The 18,196-nt window shown below is 34.9% G+C and overlaps 5 protein-coding genes across 6 annotated transcripts; 2 read left to right on the forward strand and 3 right to left on the reverse strand.

The window, feature by feature from the left end:
* The first annotated feature begins 219 nt into the window (after positions 1 to 219).
* LOC106384114 (cytokinin riboside 5'-monophosphate phosphoribohydrolase LOG7-like) lies at positions 220 to 4,259 on the forward strand. Its single transcript, XM_048767233.1, has 7 exons — positions 220 to 461; positions 1,780 to 1,877; positions 2,498 to 2,528; positions 2,839 to 2,938; positions 3,048 to 3,118; positions 3,611 to 3,754; positions 3,836 to 4,259. The coding sequence occupies exons 1-7, from the start codon at positions 354 to 356 to the stop codon at positions 3,929 to 3,931; spliced, it is 648 nt and encodes a 215-aa protein (XP_048623190.1). The 5' UTR covers positions 220 to 353; the 3' UTR covers positions 3,932 to 4,259.
* Positions 4,260 to 5,389: 1,130 nt separating this feature from the next.
* LOC106388616 (2-Cys peroxiredoxin BAS1-like, chloroplastic) lies at positions 5,390 to 7,088 on the reverse strand (the record flags this gene model as incomplete). Its single annotated transcript, NM_001316004.1, is given in 7 exon segments — positions 5,390 to 5,616; positions 5,709 to 5,822; positions 5,896 to 6,021; positions 6,105 to 6,184; positions 6,265 to 6,346; positions 6,454 to 6,528; positions 6,834 to 7,088. Coding segments are annotated over 7 exon segments (813 nt in total). The 3' UTR covers positions 5,390 to 5,499.
* Positions 7,089 to 8,064: 976 nt separating this feature from the next.
* On the forward strand, positions 8,065 to 8,913 carry LOC106388614. Its single transcript, XM_013828729.3, has one exon. The coding sequence runs from the start codon at positions 8,101 to 8,103 to the stop codon at positions 8,671 to 8,673; it is 573 nt and encodes a 190-aa protein (XP_013684183.2). The 5' UTR covers positions 8,065 to 8,100; the 3' UTR covers positions 8,674 to 8,913.
* Positions 8,693 to 10,169, reverse strand: LOC106388615 (HVA22-like protein i). The gene is made up of 6 exons (XM_013828730.3): positions 9,709 to 10,169; positions 9,527 to 9,625; positions 9,386 to 9,442; positions 9,256 to 9,319; positions 8,998 to 9,177; positions 8,693 to 8,925 (listed from the first exon to the last, which is right to left on the reverse strand). Exons 1-6 carry the CDS (start codon positions 9,738 to 9,740, stop codon positions 8,860 to 8,862), a joined length of 498 nt encoding a protein of 165 aa, XP_013684184.2. The 5' UTR covers positions 9,741 to 10,169; the 3' UTR covers positions 8,693 to 8,859.
* Positions 10,170 to 13,551: 3,382 nt separating this feature from the next.
* On the reverse strand, positions 13,552 to 14,542 carry LOC106385597 (protein GL2-INTERACTING REPRESSOR 1). 2 transcript variants are annotated; one of them, XM_048767234.1, is made up of 2 exons: positions 14,337 to 14,542; positions 13,552 to 14,253 (listed from the first exon to the last, which is right to left on the reverse strand). In XM_048767234.1, exon 2 carries the CDS (start codon positions 14,251 to 14,253, stop codon positions 13,882 to 13,884), a length of 372 nt encoding a protein of 123 aa, XP_048623191.1. In that variant the 5' UTR covers positions 14,337 to 14,542; the 3' UTR covers positions 13,552 to 13,881. The 2 variants fall into 2 exon arrangements, with proteins under 2 accessions (XP_048623191.1, XP_013680963.1); XM_013825509.3 differs by having other exon boundaries at positions 13,552 to 14,256; positions 14,337 to 14,527.
* Between the last annotated feature and the right edge of the window lie 3,654 nt (positions 14,543 to 18,196).

The raw sequence follows: 18,196 nt of genomic DNA on the forward strand, positions 1-18,196 counted from the left end.
TGAATCAACTACAACAATCAAACAACATAATGATTTCCACAAAGAAAATAAAAAAAAAATATTTATGTTATGTAGTCTTATTTATATTCTTTAAATAATATAATATAATATTATACATTATTTTTTAGAATAGAAAAATACATATAATATCTTATCCGCGCGTAGCGCGGTTAAAAAATCTAGTAATTAATAAAAGGGGTGGGCATGGGAATCGCATTTGCATTTATATTCTCCTCCTTCTCCTCCACATATATAAATACTAACACAATACCAAAGTGTGGTCTCATTCATCATAATAATCATAAAAATCAACTTTTAAGCTCTAGAGAGAGGAAGAAAGAAAAGTGAGAGATATGGAAGAGACAAAATCAAGATTCAAGAGGATCTGTGTCTTCTGTGGAAGCAGTTCCGGTAACAAACCTTCTTACCAAGAAGCTGCCATTCAACTGGGTAACGAATTGGTACGTTCTCTCTTCTCAAACCCATAAATATTTTATAAACATACACATGTACTTTCATATTCGCAATTTAACACAGATGTACATTCTTTAACACCTTGTTGTGTCATTTGTAAGTAGAGAGCCGTTTAAAACAAAGCAAACCGATGACTTTGTGTGTTGTGAATATGCTGATTGATTAAAAAGGTTGTGACAGTACTTGGTATGAACTCAGGAATGAAGATTGATTTGAGATATGAACTCAGAATCTTCTTTGGAATGTTAGGTATTGTGAGTTTTGATTGTGTGTTGCAACGAACAATGATGAATTAAACGTGTGGATGCTGAAGTATTTATTTTTTTTCTTTTTAATTTTATTGAATTTAAATCTGTATTTTGTTGTTTATTGGCATGAAAGAGAGATGAGAAAATATCAACTTCTACTATTATTAGCTGTAACCCGTCTGTCACTCGAGCAGCACTCTTGCATGATCTATTTTATTTTATATTTTGTTATTTATTTATCAGTAATTTAGATTATTACACACACATCTTTGGTTTTCTAGAACTAGAGCATGATTAATCCCGGTTCTTGGGATTAGATTCTTATAGGAAATTAAGAAACTGTTTTTCAACTTTTAACTAAAAAAATTAATAACATGTTCTTAAATAATGACTTTAAAAATCGGTTCTTAAATAAGTACTTTAAAAACCGATTTTTCTTAAATAATGACTTTAAAAATCGGTTCTTAAATAAGTACTTTAAAAACCGGTTTTTAACTTTTTTAGTGAAAAGTTAAGAAACATGTTTTTTAACTTCCGCTAAAAATTCTACTCTAAAAATCCCGGGTTAATCATGTTTTTATTATGTTTTTTTCTTAAACCTAATCTTAAGTTTCCATGATTTTTGTTTACGGGAAAGATAAATAATAATGACAGTTTATTGCCTCGAGGGGGGCAAGAAAAAAAAATCGTTGTAAGAATAATGACTACAAAGCGTGTGTTGTGGGGTGTACTTCTTCGACAATACAAAATTTTAAAAATAAAAATAATTAAAACCCCTTTGTAATAACTATTTGTGATTGATCTGTAGGTAATAATAATAGTATTAATAGGATAGTGACCAATGAGATTAAGATTGATGATGATGAACTATTTTTCCTCTTTTCTTAATTGAGATTTGATATTTGATGTGGTTGCTGCTTTTTGGGGTCGATTGTGGATTTGGGTTTGCGACAAGTGTTCATTTTTATCATGAAAATGCTATTTATCATTAATAAAATGCATATGGTGTTGTAATAATAATTAACTAAAAAATTTGATGGTGGGATTTTGGTTGAAGGTGGAGGGAAAGATTGATTTGGTATACGGAGGTGGAAGCGTGGGGCTTATGGGTCTCGTTTCTCAGGCTGTTCATCATGGTGGTCGCCATGTTCTAGGGTTTGCTCTCTCTCTCCTTTTACTTTTTTTCCCTCTCTATATGAATATGCATTCACATATCTGATCTATGTATGTAGATATATATATATATATATATATATATATATATAATATATATATATATATATATATATTCTCTGTTTAAATGATATGATGCATTTGCTAGTTCCAAGTACCCCATTACTCATCATTGTGTTTTAAACATTTAACTGTTGATGATAACTATCTACATGATGCCTAGTACTTGCTAACAACTTAAATTATTATTTGTCACATAGAATTGAGCCATAGAATTTGGTAATAGATTAGCCTATTAATTCATTCGCAGAGAAAAGTTGAATCTAGTAAGAGAGTTAAACATAACAACGACAAACAAGGATCTGTACATGTTTCCTTTGTCCAAGAGTCTCTTTGCTTTTAAAAAGTATTAACTAAAAATAAGCTACAACTAGTTTCTTATGTGTGTGTGCCTCTGTGGTATTATGAGAGAATCCCGTCTCAATTATCTATAACCAAAATAGTCAACTAAGTTTCATTTCCCTAATTATTTATAGATTAAGAGGGCTGTTTGGTATTGTGATTGATTCATTATTAACCTGTTTCTTCCTAATCTCTTGTAGGGTCATCCCAAAAACCTTGATGCCAAGAGAGGTATGCACCAAATAAAACTCTTTTGAATGAATCTCTTTTTTTGTTGGACTTGGTATTTAATTAGTATTATTGAGATAGAAATTTGCAATGATCTACATACAATAGTGGTAGGACCAAAATGGGAATGATTGAGACTTGGAGCCTTTATTGGTTTCCTTCACGATACATCTCCTTGACCAACTAATATAATTTATATATATGCAATATATCCCACAACAAAAAGACCACATATAATACAATATATAAGATATTTGCGGTGTTCACATATTAGAGGTAATTATAAAGACAAATATATATGAATATTTTGCAGATAACCGGTGAAACCATCGGAGAAGTTAAAGCCGTCGCTGATATGCATCAAAGAAAAGCCGAAATGGCTCGTCAAGCCAACGCCTTCATTGCACTTCCTGGTTTGTAATCCAATTTTTTTTTTATTTTCTAAATGAATTTAACTAAATTACGCAAGGAAAAATGCATTAAGATGTAAAATACGTCGAATAATATTTTGTAAATTGTTAGGTGGGTATGGTACGTTGGAAGAATTGCTGGAAGTCATTACATGGGCTCAACTCGGAATCCACCGTAAGCCGGTACGTAATCAAAGAAATAAAAGTTATCTTTTAACTTCTTTAAAAGTATATAGATGACATGAGCTTGCACTATTATTACGACCGGCAAGTATATAGATGACATGAGCTTGCACTATTATTACGACCGGAATATGCGTGTTGAATATTTTTTCTCTTATTCTAAACCTGTGGTGTATTATTTATATAATGTCTTGGTTCAAACTGACTGAATGAAGATACAAATGGTTGCATATGGTACGTCGTAATAACCACATGGAGCAAGATTCCTTTTGGGATTCTTTATTCTTGCTTAACCTTTTTCTGTACACATTTGAAGAGCATGTGATGTAACGTTATAAATTTTATAAATATTAAAAACGATGTGTTGTCACGACGTACAACTACATAACCCTGATTGTGAGACCGGAAGCTTCCCATGTCGTAATCCTTTATATGTTACCATCTAAATATGTGGTTTCTGAAATATTATTTATGATGAATAATTATTGACAGGTGGGTCTTCTTAACGTGGATGGTTACTACAACTCGCTGTTGACGTTTATCGACAAGGCCGTCGACGAAGGATTCATATCGCCAATGGCTCGTAGAATCATCGTCTCTGCGCCAAACGCTAAAGAGTTGGTTCGACAACTCGAGGTATAACAAACATTCACAGAAACGTAATATTTTTTTCACATGATTTAGGTTTATTGAGCTTATTCAAAAATGTTGTTGTAGGAATATGAACCGGAGTTCGATGAGATAACGTCAAAATTGGTTTGGGATGAAGTGGACCGGCTCAGTTATGTACCGGGTTCGGAGGTTGCTACGTAAGTATATTTTTGGGAAGTTTTTTTGGGGTAAAAGCAGTAAGTGTACAGCGGAGTTGAAGTAGACAGGGTCGGAAAGTAGACAAAAAAGGGTATTGGGGTCGTTTGGATAACATTATTTTGTAAGGGGGGCTTAATGTGTGAAGTGGATAAACCACGTGGGTGCTAAACCGCGTATATACCAAACACTATCATCCCCCACCTGTCTTTTGTACATTTTGGTTAATGGTTAAGAAAGGAGAGATGGAAAAAGGATAGTGCCTTTATCAAGAAATGACAAAACGTTCCTTTTCTTTTGCATATTTTATAATTTATATTGTCATCTTCTAGCTTTTTCTGGTGTCCACTTAATTTTTTTTTTTTATCTAAATTATGTTGAATTATACACTACTCTTTTTTTTTTTTTGCAACCTGATTTTTATTAAAAAGTAAAAGTCCAAAGAGTCGGAACCCAAGCAAAAAATATACTGACATAGGAAACTCTACACAGAAGCCCAAACCAAAGGGAGTCCAAACTCAAAAGCCCAACAACAAAAAATGACGCTATGCAGCAAGAGATTAGCATGGCAGAACCACATGTTAACCTCAAACTACGAGTAACCACACATAGCTCATGCTTTCACCGCTTTCACCGCCTCGAAGATCAGCGCCGGTGAGCAACCGACGATTCACCGAAACCCACCGTATCCCACCAGAGTCATCCTGGAAACACGAGTCTCCACTGTCTTTTCCGACTTCAAACTTCTCCACCGAACCACATAAAGCAGTTAACCACAGGAATCCACCGGGAATTCAACCACAACAACCGAAAAAATCACCTCCAACGACTATATTGGAAGTTATGAGCTTCATCAGCTACAACACATACCCTTCAATCAAGATCAATCCTCCAACCGAACTCCGACTGTTTGTCTGGAGAGAAGATCAATTGATGATGGGATAGACAAAACGCAATCAACGGAGCTTAAGGAATCTGGATAACCCTGGGAGAAAGCCATTCACGCCGTTAAAAATACATCTAGAAGATCGCGAACCGTCAAAAACCAGCTACACCGCATCGAAGAGACCACCGTATACCAAAATCAATATCACAAGCCGGGAGAAAAAAGGAAAGAAAGGAACCACCACGATTTTTTCTCTCCCTCGAAAATTCTCAAGAGAGAAGGGAGAGAGAGTCAAATTATACACTACTTCATAAGATACTTATTCAGAATCAAATTTAGAGAATATTCCGAGTAAACGTATTCGTATATACAACATGAAATTGTTGTCTGTTAAAAATGTGTATGATCAGCTTTTAAAGCAGTTGCATTAAACAAAGCAATATGAAATTTTTAATCCAAAGACCTGATCTGGCATATGTTTTTTTCCTAATTTTATGTTTTGGAAGGTCAAACACTCTGCCTCTTCGCATTATTCTAAACCATCTACACAAGTGAAAACTTAAACATAGAGAAACATATAAATTCCATTATTTTTATTCAATTTTGAGGAAAACACACATAGCAGAAACATAAGCAATGAAGACAAAACATGCCTCTGCTTTTCACCAATCATTTGTTTAAAAAGCCTTTAAATAGCTGAAAAATACTCTTTGCTCAGCTTGGGGTCAGGCTTCATCGATTTCTCCCCAGGCTTCCACCCCGCGGGGCAGACCTCATCAGGGTTTTCTTGAACATACTGTAATGCCTGCAAAAAAAAGGAGAAAACGCATGACTCATCTAAACACCAAACCTCAAACAATCTATCTTTCTCTCTCAGAGGTTTTGTTCTTTATGTACCTGGAGGGTTCTCATTGTCTCATCAACGCTTCGGCCAATACCGAGGTTGTTGATGGTGGAATGCTGTATGACTCCTTTTTTGTCGATGATGAAAAGCCCTCTCAGTGCAATGCCCTGTGCTTAAACTTTAGTGGCTAAAAACCAAAACACTTTAAAGAACACAAGTCTATAGGAGATATCTTTTTACCTGATCAGGGATGAGCACTCCAAAAGATTTTGAAATGGATTTAGTGATATCAGAGACAAGTGGGTAGTTCAGATCACCGAGCCCTCCTGACTTTCTCTCTGTTTGGACCCACGCAAGATGCGAGAACTACATTGAAAAATGAAAGACAAAACGTTACATTGTAATAGAGATACTTGAATTGAGAAATGCAAATAAAACTAATGACATACCACACTGTCGACTGAGACACCTAACACTTCCGTGTTTAGCTTCTCAAATTCTTCATAACGGTCACTAAAGGCAGTAATCTCTAAAAAAAAAAATTGCAAAAATTCAAAGATCAGATTCAGTGAATCATGATGAGACTAAGTTACCGAGTAGAATGCTAACCTGTAGGGCAGACAAAAGTGAAGTCCAAAGGGTAGAGAAACAGAATCACATACTTTTTACCAATGTACTCTGAGAGCTTCACCTGAAACCATGTTACACAGATAAACAAAGTTTAGCCTTTTTTTCAACAACAGAGTATTCTCATTAACCCTATAGCTTATGACACAAGTTAACTAGAAGCAAGTGTACCTTGATGAACTCTTGATCAAAAACAGCCTCTGCCTCAAAATCAGGCGCCTTGTTACCAACCAGTGGCAAATCATTCTGAATTTACAAAATAAATAAGCTCTCTTTTAAGCCATCTATTACATAACTTATTTAACTTCTGCCCCACGCAAATACACTCTTAATTTTTCCCAAGTAACTTCCACTAAAACAGATCAATTAAGCTTTGGTTACATTCTAACAAGCGGTAAGAACAAAATGTAAGACTTTTCACGGTCGGAAAACTCTGGAAGTGATGATTTTTCCGTCAAAAGATAAAATCTTTAAACCCTAATAAGCTAATGAAACTCCGTCTAGAGTCACAGAATGATCAATTAGGCACTGCGAGTCTGCGAGTCACTTACGGCCTGGGCCTTGACGGCGAAGCTAGGGCGAGAGGAAGAGCGGATGCAGGTGAGGGGACTGATGCTGGAGAAACAGGAGCGGAGAGAAGAGGAGGTAGATACGGAGGTAGAAGGAAGAGTTCGGAGGAAGGAGGCGGCGGGAGAAAAAGGAGAAGGCTTTGAGGGAAGAAGAACGCTAGATGAAGAGATAAGTGTGGTGGTTGAAGCTAAGGAAGCCATGGACTGAAGAACTCTGCTCTCTCTCTCTCTTTCTCTCTCTCCTCCTGTGATGTTGAATGTGAGGTGAGAGAGAGACGAAGCGGATAGAGAAAGCGCTGTTTCTAGAATCGGTTAACCTGGGAACGACACCGTATTGTAGCGATGAGTGGACTTGGGTAAGGATCATTTCTATTTTTAAGGGCCCACTGGTCCAGGCCCGTTTGTCCCTAACTACTTGGTGTCGAGTTTTTGAGAGATCAGGTGGGCTAAACAACCACTTGCCCAAAGATGTTGGTGCGAATCTTTTCTAATCGACTATTATAAAGCCATGCATTAGACTTAATATTGTTTATATGTTTTATAATCGACTATTATATATCCAAAAACGAATAAATAAATATACGAGCTAAGTGGCTGATTTTATTGCGTTTAGTGCGTAAATTAACATTGGATTCAATTTTTCTTCTAAAATGGAAGAGATCTTTATATATGATTAATTGCTTACTGATAAAGTGCTATAAATTTTAAAAAAAAAATTATAAAAGGAATGATTATTTTGGTTGGTTTGATTAGTAATATATTTCTTCCATTCTTCACTGTCCACTTCTTTAACATACTTCTTTCTGTATATACTTTACGGGGAAAGATTTTCTAGAGTATTCACGCATATTAAGAAAACAATTAATTTTTTACAATTAAATTTATTATTTATTTTTCTATACATTTTTCAATAAATATCAACCAATAGTATTCAACCAATTCAAATATTTTCAATTAATATTTTTTAAAAATATACAACTTTTCAACATTAACTACTAAAAGTATCTTAAAATTTTAGAAAATCTATCATTTTGAAACAAAAAATAAATCTAGAAAATCCTAAGAGAGTGAGTGTAATTTTTGCAATCACTAGCTAAAAGAATATACAGTGAAGAAACTCATATAAGAAAATAGAAAAACAAAAAGAATACTATGAATAAACAGTTGTTAATTTTGTAATAGGCCTCGAGCACCAACCAGAATAATTCAGAAAATACAAAATAAAATATACAACAGATGATAGTGACAAATGTTACACATATTATACACATCAATAATTGCTTTGGACCTCATATTTACAAGGAGACTCAATCAGCCACAAACCTATTCTCCTCCACACCAAAAAAAAAAAAAAAAGCCTATGGAGACTCCGCCTTCAACTTCCCCGGCTACTCCCCTCCGCCGTAGAATCTCCGTAGCGACGCCAACGTCTGTGATCACCTCCGATATCCCTTTCGCAATCGAATCTCCATCGTCGTTCGATTTCGACCTCATCTCCATAAAACCACCCTCCTTCGTAACGTACACATCTCTCAGAGACATCATCTCGTCTCCGAGCAACTCCTCCGTCAAGCTACCGTCGATTAACGGCAGCAGCTCTCCAGTCTTATCCACCGTCGGAGATATATCGATACGCGACCCGCTCGTTAAGCAGGCCGCGTGGTCTTATCTACAGGCGACGGCGCAGACTTCGTCGGAGGACTCGGCTGGGTGCCAGTTCTTCCGCCGCGTGTGGATTCATTTCTCCGCCGGAGTGCAGTTCTTGAGACGTGTGTTCGAGTGGATTCTACATTCGATCTGTGCTCCTCAGATTGTTAAGTAGAGTTGATGAACACAATTGTTTTTGTATACAATAAAATCAAAAGATTTGATTTCGATTTCTAAATTGTATAGTTTTCCTTCTGTTACATGATTTCTCTCAGCAGGTCCGGTTTGGATTTACAAATTTAAATTGTGGTGAACCGGATATTACAAACCGGTTATTGTAATCCTAGTACTCTGCTACAAGCTAACGGAGAAACATGAACGAAGCTCCTGCTTTGTGTCTCTCTTTGGACTTTAATCGTTTATTTTTCTGCATAACAAGAAGGGAATGGATTCATGAAAACGAGAGGGTGAGATTGAATCTGTTTGTTTCATTACATACCTTGTCGAATTGTTGCTGCAGGTTTCTAAAGATTTGGAGAGTCCATTGATAGACGTATTGCAGTAGCTGAACAATTACAGTATGTCCTCGAATCTTTAAAACTAAGATCCCTTGATCAATGTTCAGTTCATGCCTTGACATGTAGGGACATAGCAGCTTCTCGTAGACGTAGCTAATACCCTGTCAGAAACCAAAACCCGGAGAAAAAAAGATCGGTTTTAATGAATGTTTTAGATAGTTTCTTGCATTGGAGTGTACCTGTGATTTAGGGTACCATAAACAGACAAGAAGAGCTATTTTGATCTCGCCGTATAGTGGAAACCTAATCATAGAAGTAACCATTTCAGATTCTATTGATGAACATTAACAGTTACTAACTAATGCTCACCATGATACAATGATGTCTCCTATCCTTTCGAGAACTGTAAGAATACCCACCAAGATCCTACAAAAATCCGAATCGAATTTTAGATAAGATGGTGTTATGAGAATCAGATTCCTTATTTAATTAACCACTGATAAGCATTACCAATACTTGCACCAGTATCTAAGTTCTTGAATCTCAGGTTTGTTCTTCTCCACGCTTTTGTAGCATCCATATGCTGGGTACGCGTAACCCACAAGCAATCTGCCCAAAAAAGGAAAAAAAAACTAAGAGACAGAAAAAAACTGACATCTATTACCAAATGAAGTAAGAGATGGTGTTTAAACATTATGATTCTTGTAATGAAATCTCCCAGCATCTTCGATCAACTAAACAGACTTTAGTCTTGAATCCAATCCGAAAACCTTCTAATGAAAAGCAGTGGTTTCTGAGATTCAGGAAAACTTCTAAATGAGAGAAAGAAGAAGAAGCATAAGAAAAGTGGAGTTAACAAAGAAATGATTAAAAAGCATTGGGGATAAGAGAGAAGCAAAGGGGAAGTCTGAGATTGCTTGAAAAAGACGATTCCCTTGCTTTTTTTTTATATTTAAAACGTCGCATTTCTTGGGATGCCCGATTTTGCATTTTTTCCGCCAAACCGTTGTAACTTGTAACCGTTTCGGGTCAAACTCAACCCGCATTATTTTTATTTTAGTTGAGTTATTTTGTGTAAAATATTTCATTAATGTTAAAAAGTTGTGTGCTATTGTAGAAAATTGTGTATTTAAACAAAAAAAATTAATGATAAGTTTAACTACCTTTACAAAATGGTTGATTTGGAATTAACAAAATGTAAATCAAAGCAAGTTGTGTCTTAGGTTTATTATATATATTGTGGAAGATTATGGATCAAAGAAAAAGAGAGAGTCAACTTGAAGGAAACTGGGGCAAAAGGCCACGTGATTCTCACACAAAGGAAGACAAAACAAATGGGCTACTCAGTAGAATTAGGCCCAGTCAGACGCAAGTCTGTATACATCCATTATGAAATTCGTGTTATGTGTTGTATAATTTTGTTGTATGCATGTGTTTTTATGAACTTTAACACATGTGGAATTAGTTAGGTTATCTTGGATTACCACAAAAAAAACGGCATGTACATGCATTAGTCTTTTGGACAAAAGAAAAGGTTTATGCAAAAAGAAAACATGAAGAACTAAAGAACGAAAGAACAAAAAATTGAAAAACTTGCTCATTAGCAAGACATTGTTGAAATAATTTTTTTTGTTGGAAGCATTGTTGTTTATGAAGCTTATAAAATCTTTTAACTCGTATAACCAGCCACCCTCCATAAATCAATACCATAGAAGAATATTGTTATTTTAAAGGATATATATATATATATATATAAGAACACTCATCTAAAAATTAAATATTTATAAGCTTGATCAAGTAGTAAAAGTAATTTCCATGATTGACGATAATGATAAAATTTAATAATAACAATTCAAGTTTAATGTTCTGACAGTATTGCTCCTTATAAATTGATACAAAAGATGTCAGTGAATTGAAAAAAAATATAGAGGATACAAAGAAAGTAGAAAACTATTGAAGTTTAAATGTGTACTGTACTCACAATAAAGAATAGTATATAAGATTTCAACCACTCAAGTTTAAATGCATTCATAGAAGCAATAATTAAATAATTAAGTAGAAAAAACAAATATAAAAATTAAAAGTATGGCGTACCTTCTTTAAAATTGGTCAAGATATACTGAGGGTGAAATTTGTTTGTATGATACATTGATACTGTGATGTCAGTGGCGAATACGTTAATTAAGGATCATCTGAGAACAATACTTGAAAGCTAAAGCTTAGGCATCGGGCGACATTCGAAAAACTCAATATAGTATAAATTAAACTTACGTACTTCTGCATGTTTAACCACTAAATGTGATCACAAACGCTTATGAATAATATGTTTAATTTTGTCGATGAGTGATCGAGACACCTAATTTTCTATGATATACGACTGTGACTAGTCGTAATACATAAATCTCGTACGTGGACGGCGAATTGTGTGGGCTAAGAGTTGCGGACGTGGATTGACCACGTTGAGGTACTTAACTAAATAATATTCATTATATTTGTAATTAGTTAGCTAGGGTAGATTTTGTATAGATATAACATCAACATTTGTATATCTTAAGAGTTAAGAGTCTATAAATAATTGAGCTAAGCATGAACATTTATCCTTCATTCTGTCAGATCCAAGACTCAAGAGTAGGGATGAACTTTGCATGCTTTATTTGTATTTGTGGACGTGCAATTGCATGCGAGAATAAGTACGTTTATAATAGTTTTGCGCTGTGTGTTTGTTGACCAATTGGTCCTCAAATATCTTGGTGGGGCTCATATTTGAGAATGTGCCCACACCAAATCTACTATTTCACTCTCTCTCCCTCCAAATGCCAGTCTATCTACTTGATCTTTTCATCACTCACATGTCTCCTCTTGTCATCATGAAACTCACATACACTTCTCTCATATCCGACATGAATATGATTAGATGATATATTAGAGTAGAATAGATGGAACGTTCATACAACAATTCTATAATCAATAGAAGGCTAATTGGTGTACTAGAAAGTATATTTTTCCTCTTAATGACAGAGGAAAGTTTTCAAAAAAAGTTGTCTAACATTTTTTTCTAATATATACACATAACCTTTTCGAACCGAAAACCTTAAGGGTTAATAATTTTACGAGTATTCTCTTCCCCAACGTCAGAGCTCTCTAGCAACCCTCTTTAGAAATGTTACACGTAAAGAAGCAAAGAAAATCTCTAAACTTTGGTTGCTGTCAATTCCAATAACCTAAAAGAAGTTAATACCATCTAACCAGTTTGGCTCTATGTGGGGGTACGAATTATAAACTCTATGAATGTAGAAGGTTAATCAAAGGATCGTTATAATTGAGAGAAAAGGAGAGGTAGGAAGCAAGAATTGAATAAGGGAACATGGAGCTTTGAAAGATGAGATTGCTAAAATTGGAAAGCGGCAACAGAAAGGTGGCATTTAGTGAATGATAAGAAGAGAAATGGAGTTATTTTAAAGACATGTCAACTAGTGTAATGACGAAGAAAAAAATAAAGATAAGAAATGAGAGAAAACAAATAAATTTCGTAGCATCATCATGAGCATGATAATAATTATTTCTTTCTTTGAAGAGGTGAGCGAGAAGAGAGCAATGAAGGTGGAATTAAATTCGTATTTATAATCTGACGTAACGCTCATTACAATTCTCAACTGTCTCAATTACTATTGCATTTATATTTTGGTTTTAATGATACTCTAAATCTTAACATTTTGAACAGCTGTTATCAAAAACATTTATATAAATCGAAGCACCTTCCTCTGTTTTTTTTTTTTGTTTAAATGCTCTGAACTACTTCCCTCTTCCATTTTTCAACTTTTCACTCTTTTTTTTTTGTATTTCTTCGTCGGCAGTTTTATTTTATAGAATTTACATTCATATTCATTCTCAGAAGCACCTAATCTAACTATCTTTAGCTCTGATAAATTCGTTTGCCATTTGCAAACTCATTTTCTAGATTTGTCTGCTTTTGTCTTTGATCAAACATGCAATTTGCTGAGGACAAAATCTTGTTATGGATTCTTTTGCAGGAAAAGGAAAAATCAGTTTCTAGTGTCTATGATTAGGCTACAAAGACTTTTTGGATGATCAGAGAGAGATCTAACTCGAGTTGACATTAAAAAAAAAATCAAAAGAATATGAAAACAAGAGGAGTTTCGGGTACGTGTGTATGAATTTGTGGGGTCAAAGTAACAAAGTGGGACCAAAAAGAAGTTCTTGTCTGATCTCTAACCAGACTTTCTTTCTCTCTCTCATCTGAACTGCTTTTTCAACAAGTACAAGGAATCTATATAGTTTTTTTCTTCAGCTTTTTCTGGGGATCAGGATCAATCTACTACATCTTTCACAAGTCAATTATTTTTATCTTCTTTTTCGTGATGTGTAAGCAATCTATCTGCTACGCTAAGAATGTCTACTTTTTCTCATAGTCAACACACACAAAACGTCTAATTTTCTTATACATACAGGAAACAGAGTATCTGAAAGAACCTAGATACTTGCTTTTAGACACATCCTAGAAACAGCGTATCAAATATAAGAAGATGATTTATAAGAACTCAGGAGAAGAGATAGGGAGACAATGACACATGTTTCACATACATAGAAATTCTTCTTCCATTAGAGAACTCAAATGGTAGAAAAATGTTAAGGAAGAAAAGAAAAGTTAGTGCTATTCGCGCTCCACCCTTTTGATATGAAAGTTTTGTGAATAGGGAAACCCTAGTTTCATCTCCCTACCTTCTTCTAAGGGTTTTAAAAGGTGGAGCGTGATTAGCACTACTCTCATAAACAACAGCTACATTCGCAAGAAAATAAAAATAAATAAAAATAACAAGGATTTTTAGAGGGCTTTACTGGTCTTTTCAGTTCCTCCGAGTCTTGCGACCAGAGGAACCAGCGCCTGGAGTGCGTGCGTTGGCGTTTGAGGCGTTTTCATGGTTGAAATCAAGAAGAACGGTGCTTTGGCATTTAGGGCATTTAGGATCGTCTTCTGAGAGCATAACGTACATGAGACAACGAGGACACCCAACAAGAACCATCGAGGTTGTCTCTGGACTAGACGAGTATCTCACAGACGACTCGTCCTGGTTCATCTCCGAAGAGACGCATGAGCTTGGGGGTGAGGTCGGTGAAGTCGTGGCGGAGCGGCTTGGAGATCGAACCATCCTCCTTCGGCTTGACGTAGGAGGCGAGAGGTTCAGCTTAAGGTCAAGCTTTGGACTTCGACGACTCATCTTCTGCGTTGAATTGGATAAAAAAAATTTGGTTCAGACAAGAAGAGATCAAGTTAAAGTGAGTTTGGTCGGAGGAAAAATACCTTGAAACCTGCGGATTGAGAAGGAGAGTTTCCTGTGATCTCAAAGACTTTTGGTACTTGCAATCACAAAGAGTCTCTCTTCTAACTGGTGGTTGGGTTGGTTCAGCTTAGGTCTTTATATACAAGAAAGAACACAGAGAAGATTTAAAGAGGGAGAGATAGATAGATTTTTCATTAAGGCTTAATTTAATTGAGTGAGAGAGAGAATCATAAAGACTGAATTGGAGTATACTATTACTAGTAGATGATATCAGACGGTTAATTGCTTTAATTTTGCCTCAAGAGTATCGAATTTAAGTTACTTTTCAACTTTAAACCAGTAATTTTTATTTTAAATATGTAATTAATAAATACACAAGAAAATAAGTAGATATTTGCAGGAACCCAATTCATTGCTTATTAAATAGAGGAGGAAAAGAACAAGAGAGGCGTTTAATGGCTAATACACAGAAATCAAATTAAATACTCAACAGGCCATCATTATTTATTTTATTTTCTTCATAGGAGTTAATATATGGAACCAAGAAATTAAATGACAACCAACTTGAATTAGATGTCTATAATAAAAATTGAGAAAAAAATCATAACTTCTGAAGTAAAAAAATGTACAGTCAAAGGAATTAAATTGAAATTAAAGAAACGCAAACAAAATTAAATGGCAACACATCAGAATTGGTACAGAGAACCCAAATACAGGCAAATACTGTATATAAATTGAACCACCCTACTGGCATTTAGTTTTATTAAACGTTTTATGAGAGGGAGACAAAATAATAATTTTCCCAATTCCAAAACTACCCATTACTATTTTCAAAAATATCAACAAAAAAACTACATAATTCGCTTGTTTAAATCTTGGGGACAAGGATCATTTGAGGATGTGTGAGAGATGAGTAAACTATAAACCCCATGAAGCATTTCAAGTGGGTCCAATGTTTGGTCCTCAAGTTTCGTAGTTGTTTATGAATAACATATATGTTATGTGTTTTGTCCAAAAAAAAAAAATGTTATGTGTGTGGATGTTGTGCTAGTCTTCAGTCTTTAGATGATATGCGGTGAATCTTGGGCTGTTTATTAATGACATACCTTACAAGGGAAGTAAAGTTAAGAAACCATTAAAACTATTTCTGTAGTAATGAAGTTAATTAACATCGTTTTGGATCCACTAAAAGAAAAATGCGTTATAGGAACTTAGAGCGTGTGAGATAAGCAGAGAAATGAATCTGCGTTGAGGATTTGGGTGGGACCAATCCATTTTCTTAGTAGTAGCTTTACCTTCTTCCTCGTAAATCTACTTCTCTTTTCTTTCTTTGGTCCCATTTTCTTTATCATTCTGTTTTGACCAGAAAATAATCTGACTAAGCATAATAAAAAAGCTTCAAATACGTTTCTTCCTTGTACAGTTCTAATAATAATAAGTTAATAACACATCTGAAAAGTAGTACATTCTAGTATATATAGTAAGGCAACAGTCTTAATCTATAACATGATACATATATAATCTTTGGATATGTAGGACTGTGAAGTGAATGTTAAGGACTTCTTTTTCTTACTCAGCTTTTTATTTTCAGATTTTCATATTTTTCGTGTTATTACAACTCACACATATATACATGGCTCCAATAGTAATTCCAACCACTAACTATGACTAGTCTTAGTCAGATGTTGTTGTTGTTTTTGGTTTAATAGAAGCGAGCTTGCAAAATATAGCAAAGCGAGCATTAACAATTCGTCTCCTCTCAATAAATTGGGTACCCTTAATTGCACCAATCAATGTGCAACTTGAAACCACATGTATCAACGATCATACCATTATATGAAGATCGTATCTTTCAACACAATAACCAAACAAAATAAACTTCCTAACAAACTGGTTTCTACACATATATCACACCGCTGAGTAATTGAACATGATCACACTAACCTTATAGCCAAACACTTTATAATTCAAAGTCGGTTATTTTATTTTCTTACAAACAGATTTTCTCCAAAATATGTGTTGAAAGGTAACTAAAACACACAGAAAGGAAAATAAAGTTTAGCACGTTTACTTTATCGTTTCTCATCTCCCATCTATTCACACAATGAGATCTCGTTCATTAGGAGCTGGATATATAAAAATTGTTTAGTTGACTTGTAGAAATTAATAGCATTCATGTTAAGTGTCAAGGACGTGGGCGCATTTACAAACACTTATGCTGACTTTAGAGTTTAGTTATATGGTTGTTACTTTTTGGTTATATTATATACAGTGCCGGCCCTTGCATGAAGCCAATGAAGCACCCGCTTGCGGCCGCGTGTTTTATTAAGTACATTCGGCCAGATTTCGTAAATATTTTCTTTAGCCTAGTTGTTAATTCTTGTTCACATTTTCATCAGAACAATAGGTCGACACCCAGTGGAAACAATTCCCCCTTTGTTTTTTTCTTTCTATTCTTTTTTTCTTAAAAAAGTGGCCACTTTTTTTTTTTTTTGCATCCAGCCTCTCAAATTCTATGACCGGCTCTGATTATATAGTTAGTTATTCCTCGCGTCACACAATAAGTAAAAAAGCCAACGTGATCTCACCAAAACAATTTCAAGTATGAAGTCATTTTGTATAGAACAATGAATCCATGACCAAACTTAAGAGTGCCCCAGTGAATTTTGTTCATTTGCATAGCATATGTTTCTAGAAAAGAATTTTGGAGTTTATGTTAATACATATGGCCTCTATATACCAAAAAGCAAAGATATTTTCAATATTCAATAAAACGTGAGATGTTAATAAATATATAATGAGGATTGAACACCATATCTTGACAATTCATGCATATGGAAGTACATAAATAACGATGCGTGGATAATGGGTCAGCGAGGATCATAAAGATATAAACGATAACAACGGATCCATTTCATGTGGTGTAAATCACCAAAACTCTTAAATAATCAAAAGTCAAAAAGATGTGACGAAAGTTGATATAGTAATTTTTTTTGATTGAATATCAAATTTATTGATCAAACTAGCACATTTACAAGTAGAAGGGCATGTAATCTAGTCTATTAGGAATGAACAAAGAATGAGTGACTTCTTGCCAAATTGAATTCAATTGACTTCAAACCATCGTCCCATCAACTCCTTCAGTGGATGGTCCCAAGCGTAACGTAGAGATGTTATCCGATTCCTAATTTGCTTGTCAATGCTTCTAGAGATCTTCTCCGTTGTGACCCACACACCTCCATGCCTTCTTGAATTTCGTTCTCTCTAGATAGAGTAGAGAACCATCTGAAACACCATCCTTCCTAGCACAGTATCAAGCCGACTCCGTGCAGGCTGCAGCAAGGACACGACAGTATCATTCCAGTCAGGAGATATGGCATTTCCGAATAGCTTTCCTGCAGTTTGCAGCCAGACAGTAAACGAGTAGGGACATGCAAAATACAAGTGATCCCTTGTTTCATTCTTCTCTCCACACAGCACACAACACTGCTCTATACCCCAGTTCCTCATTTGATCTCCTGTAGAGAAGCGATTTCTGAAAGCAAGCCATACCATGAAAGCATGGCGATGTAATGCCTGAGAAAACCAAGTGAGCTTCCTCCAGGTTACTGAACATCTCTTCTCTCTCAGGTGACTCCACGTCTTAGCTGAGGAGAAAGAGGCATTAAACTCATCTTGGTCTATATATTTTTATAACCAACACATTTGAGTTCTAGGAGGAGCTACCGACGCCATTAAAATGGTGTAGTCAACTGATATCCATCTAAGATTTATAATTCCTCAGGTTTTGTAAAATGCTAAACTTCACTGAGTTGCAATCGACTTGAAAAAATTTCTTATTGGAATGATATTTGTTATTTGAAAAATACTAAAAGTTAGT

Source organism: Brassica napus, chromosome C9 (genome assembly GCF_020379485.1).
Source record: "Brassica napus cultivar Da-Ae chromosome C9, Da-Ae, whole genome shotgun sequence".
NCBI lineage: Eukaryota > Viridiplantae > Streptophyta > Magnoliopsida > Brassicales > Brassicaceae > Brassica > Brassica napus.

Bases quoted from the DNA above. Each gene is read 5' to 3' on its own strand.
- LOC106384114 (XM_048767233.1), top strand. From the start codon at position 354: ATGGAAGAGACAAAATCAAGATTCAAGAGGATCTGTGTCTTCTGTGGA. The intron at 462-1,779 runs GTACGTTCTCTC...TTTTGGTTGAAG, and splicing joins TTCAACTGGGTAACGAATTG to GTGGAGGGAAAGATTGATTT. The intron at 2,939-3,047 runs GTTTGTAATCCA...GTAAATTGTTAG, and splicing joins CGCCTTCATTGCACTTCCTG to GTGGGTATGGTACGTTGGAA.
- LOC106385597 (XM_048767234.1), bottom strand. From the start codon at position 14,253: ATGAGTCGTCGAAGTCCAAAGCTTGACCTTAAGCTGAACCTCTCGCCT.
- LOC106388614 (XM_013828729.3), top strand. From the start codon at position 8,101: ATGTTACACATATTATACACATCAATAATTGCTTTGGACCTCATATTT.
- LOC106388615 (XM_013828730.3), bottom strand. From the start codon at position 9,740: ATGCTGGGAGATTTCATTACAAGAATCATAAT. The intron at 9,320-9,385 runs GTGAGCATTAGT...TTCTATGATTAG, and splicing joins GGAGACATCATTGTATCATG to GTTTCCACTATACGGCGAGA. The intron at 9,178-9,255 runs GTACACTCCAAT...GGTTTCTGACAG, and splicing joins TATGGTACCCTAAATCACAG to GGTATTAGCTACGTCTACGA.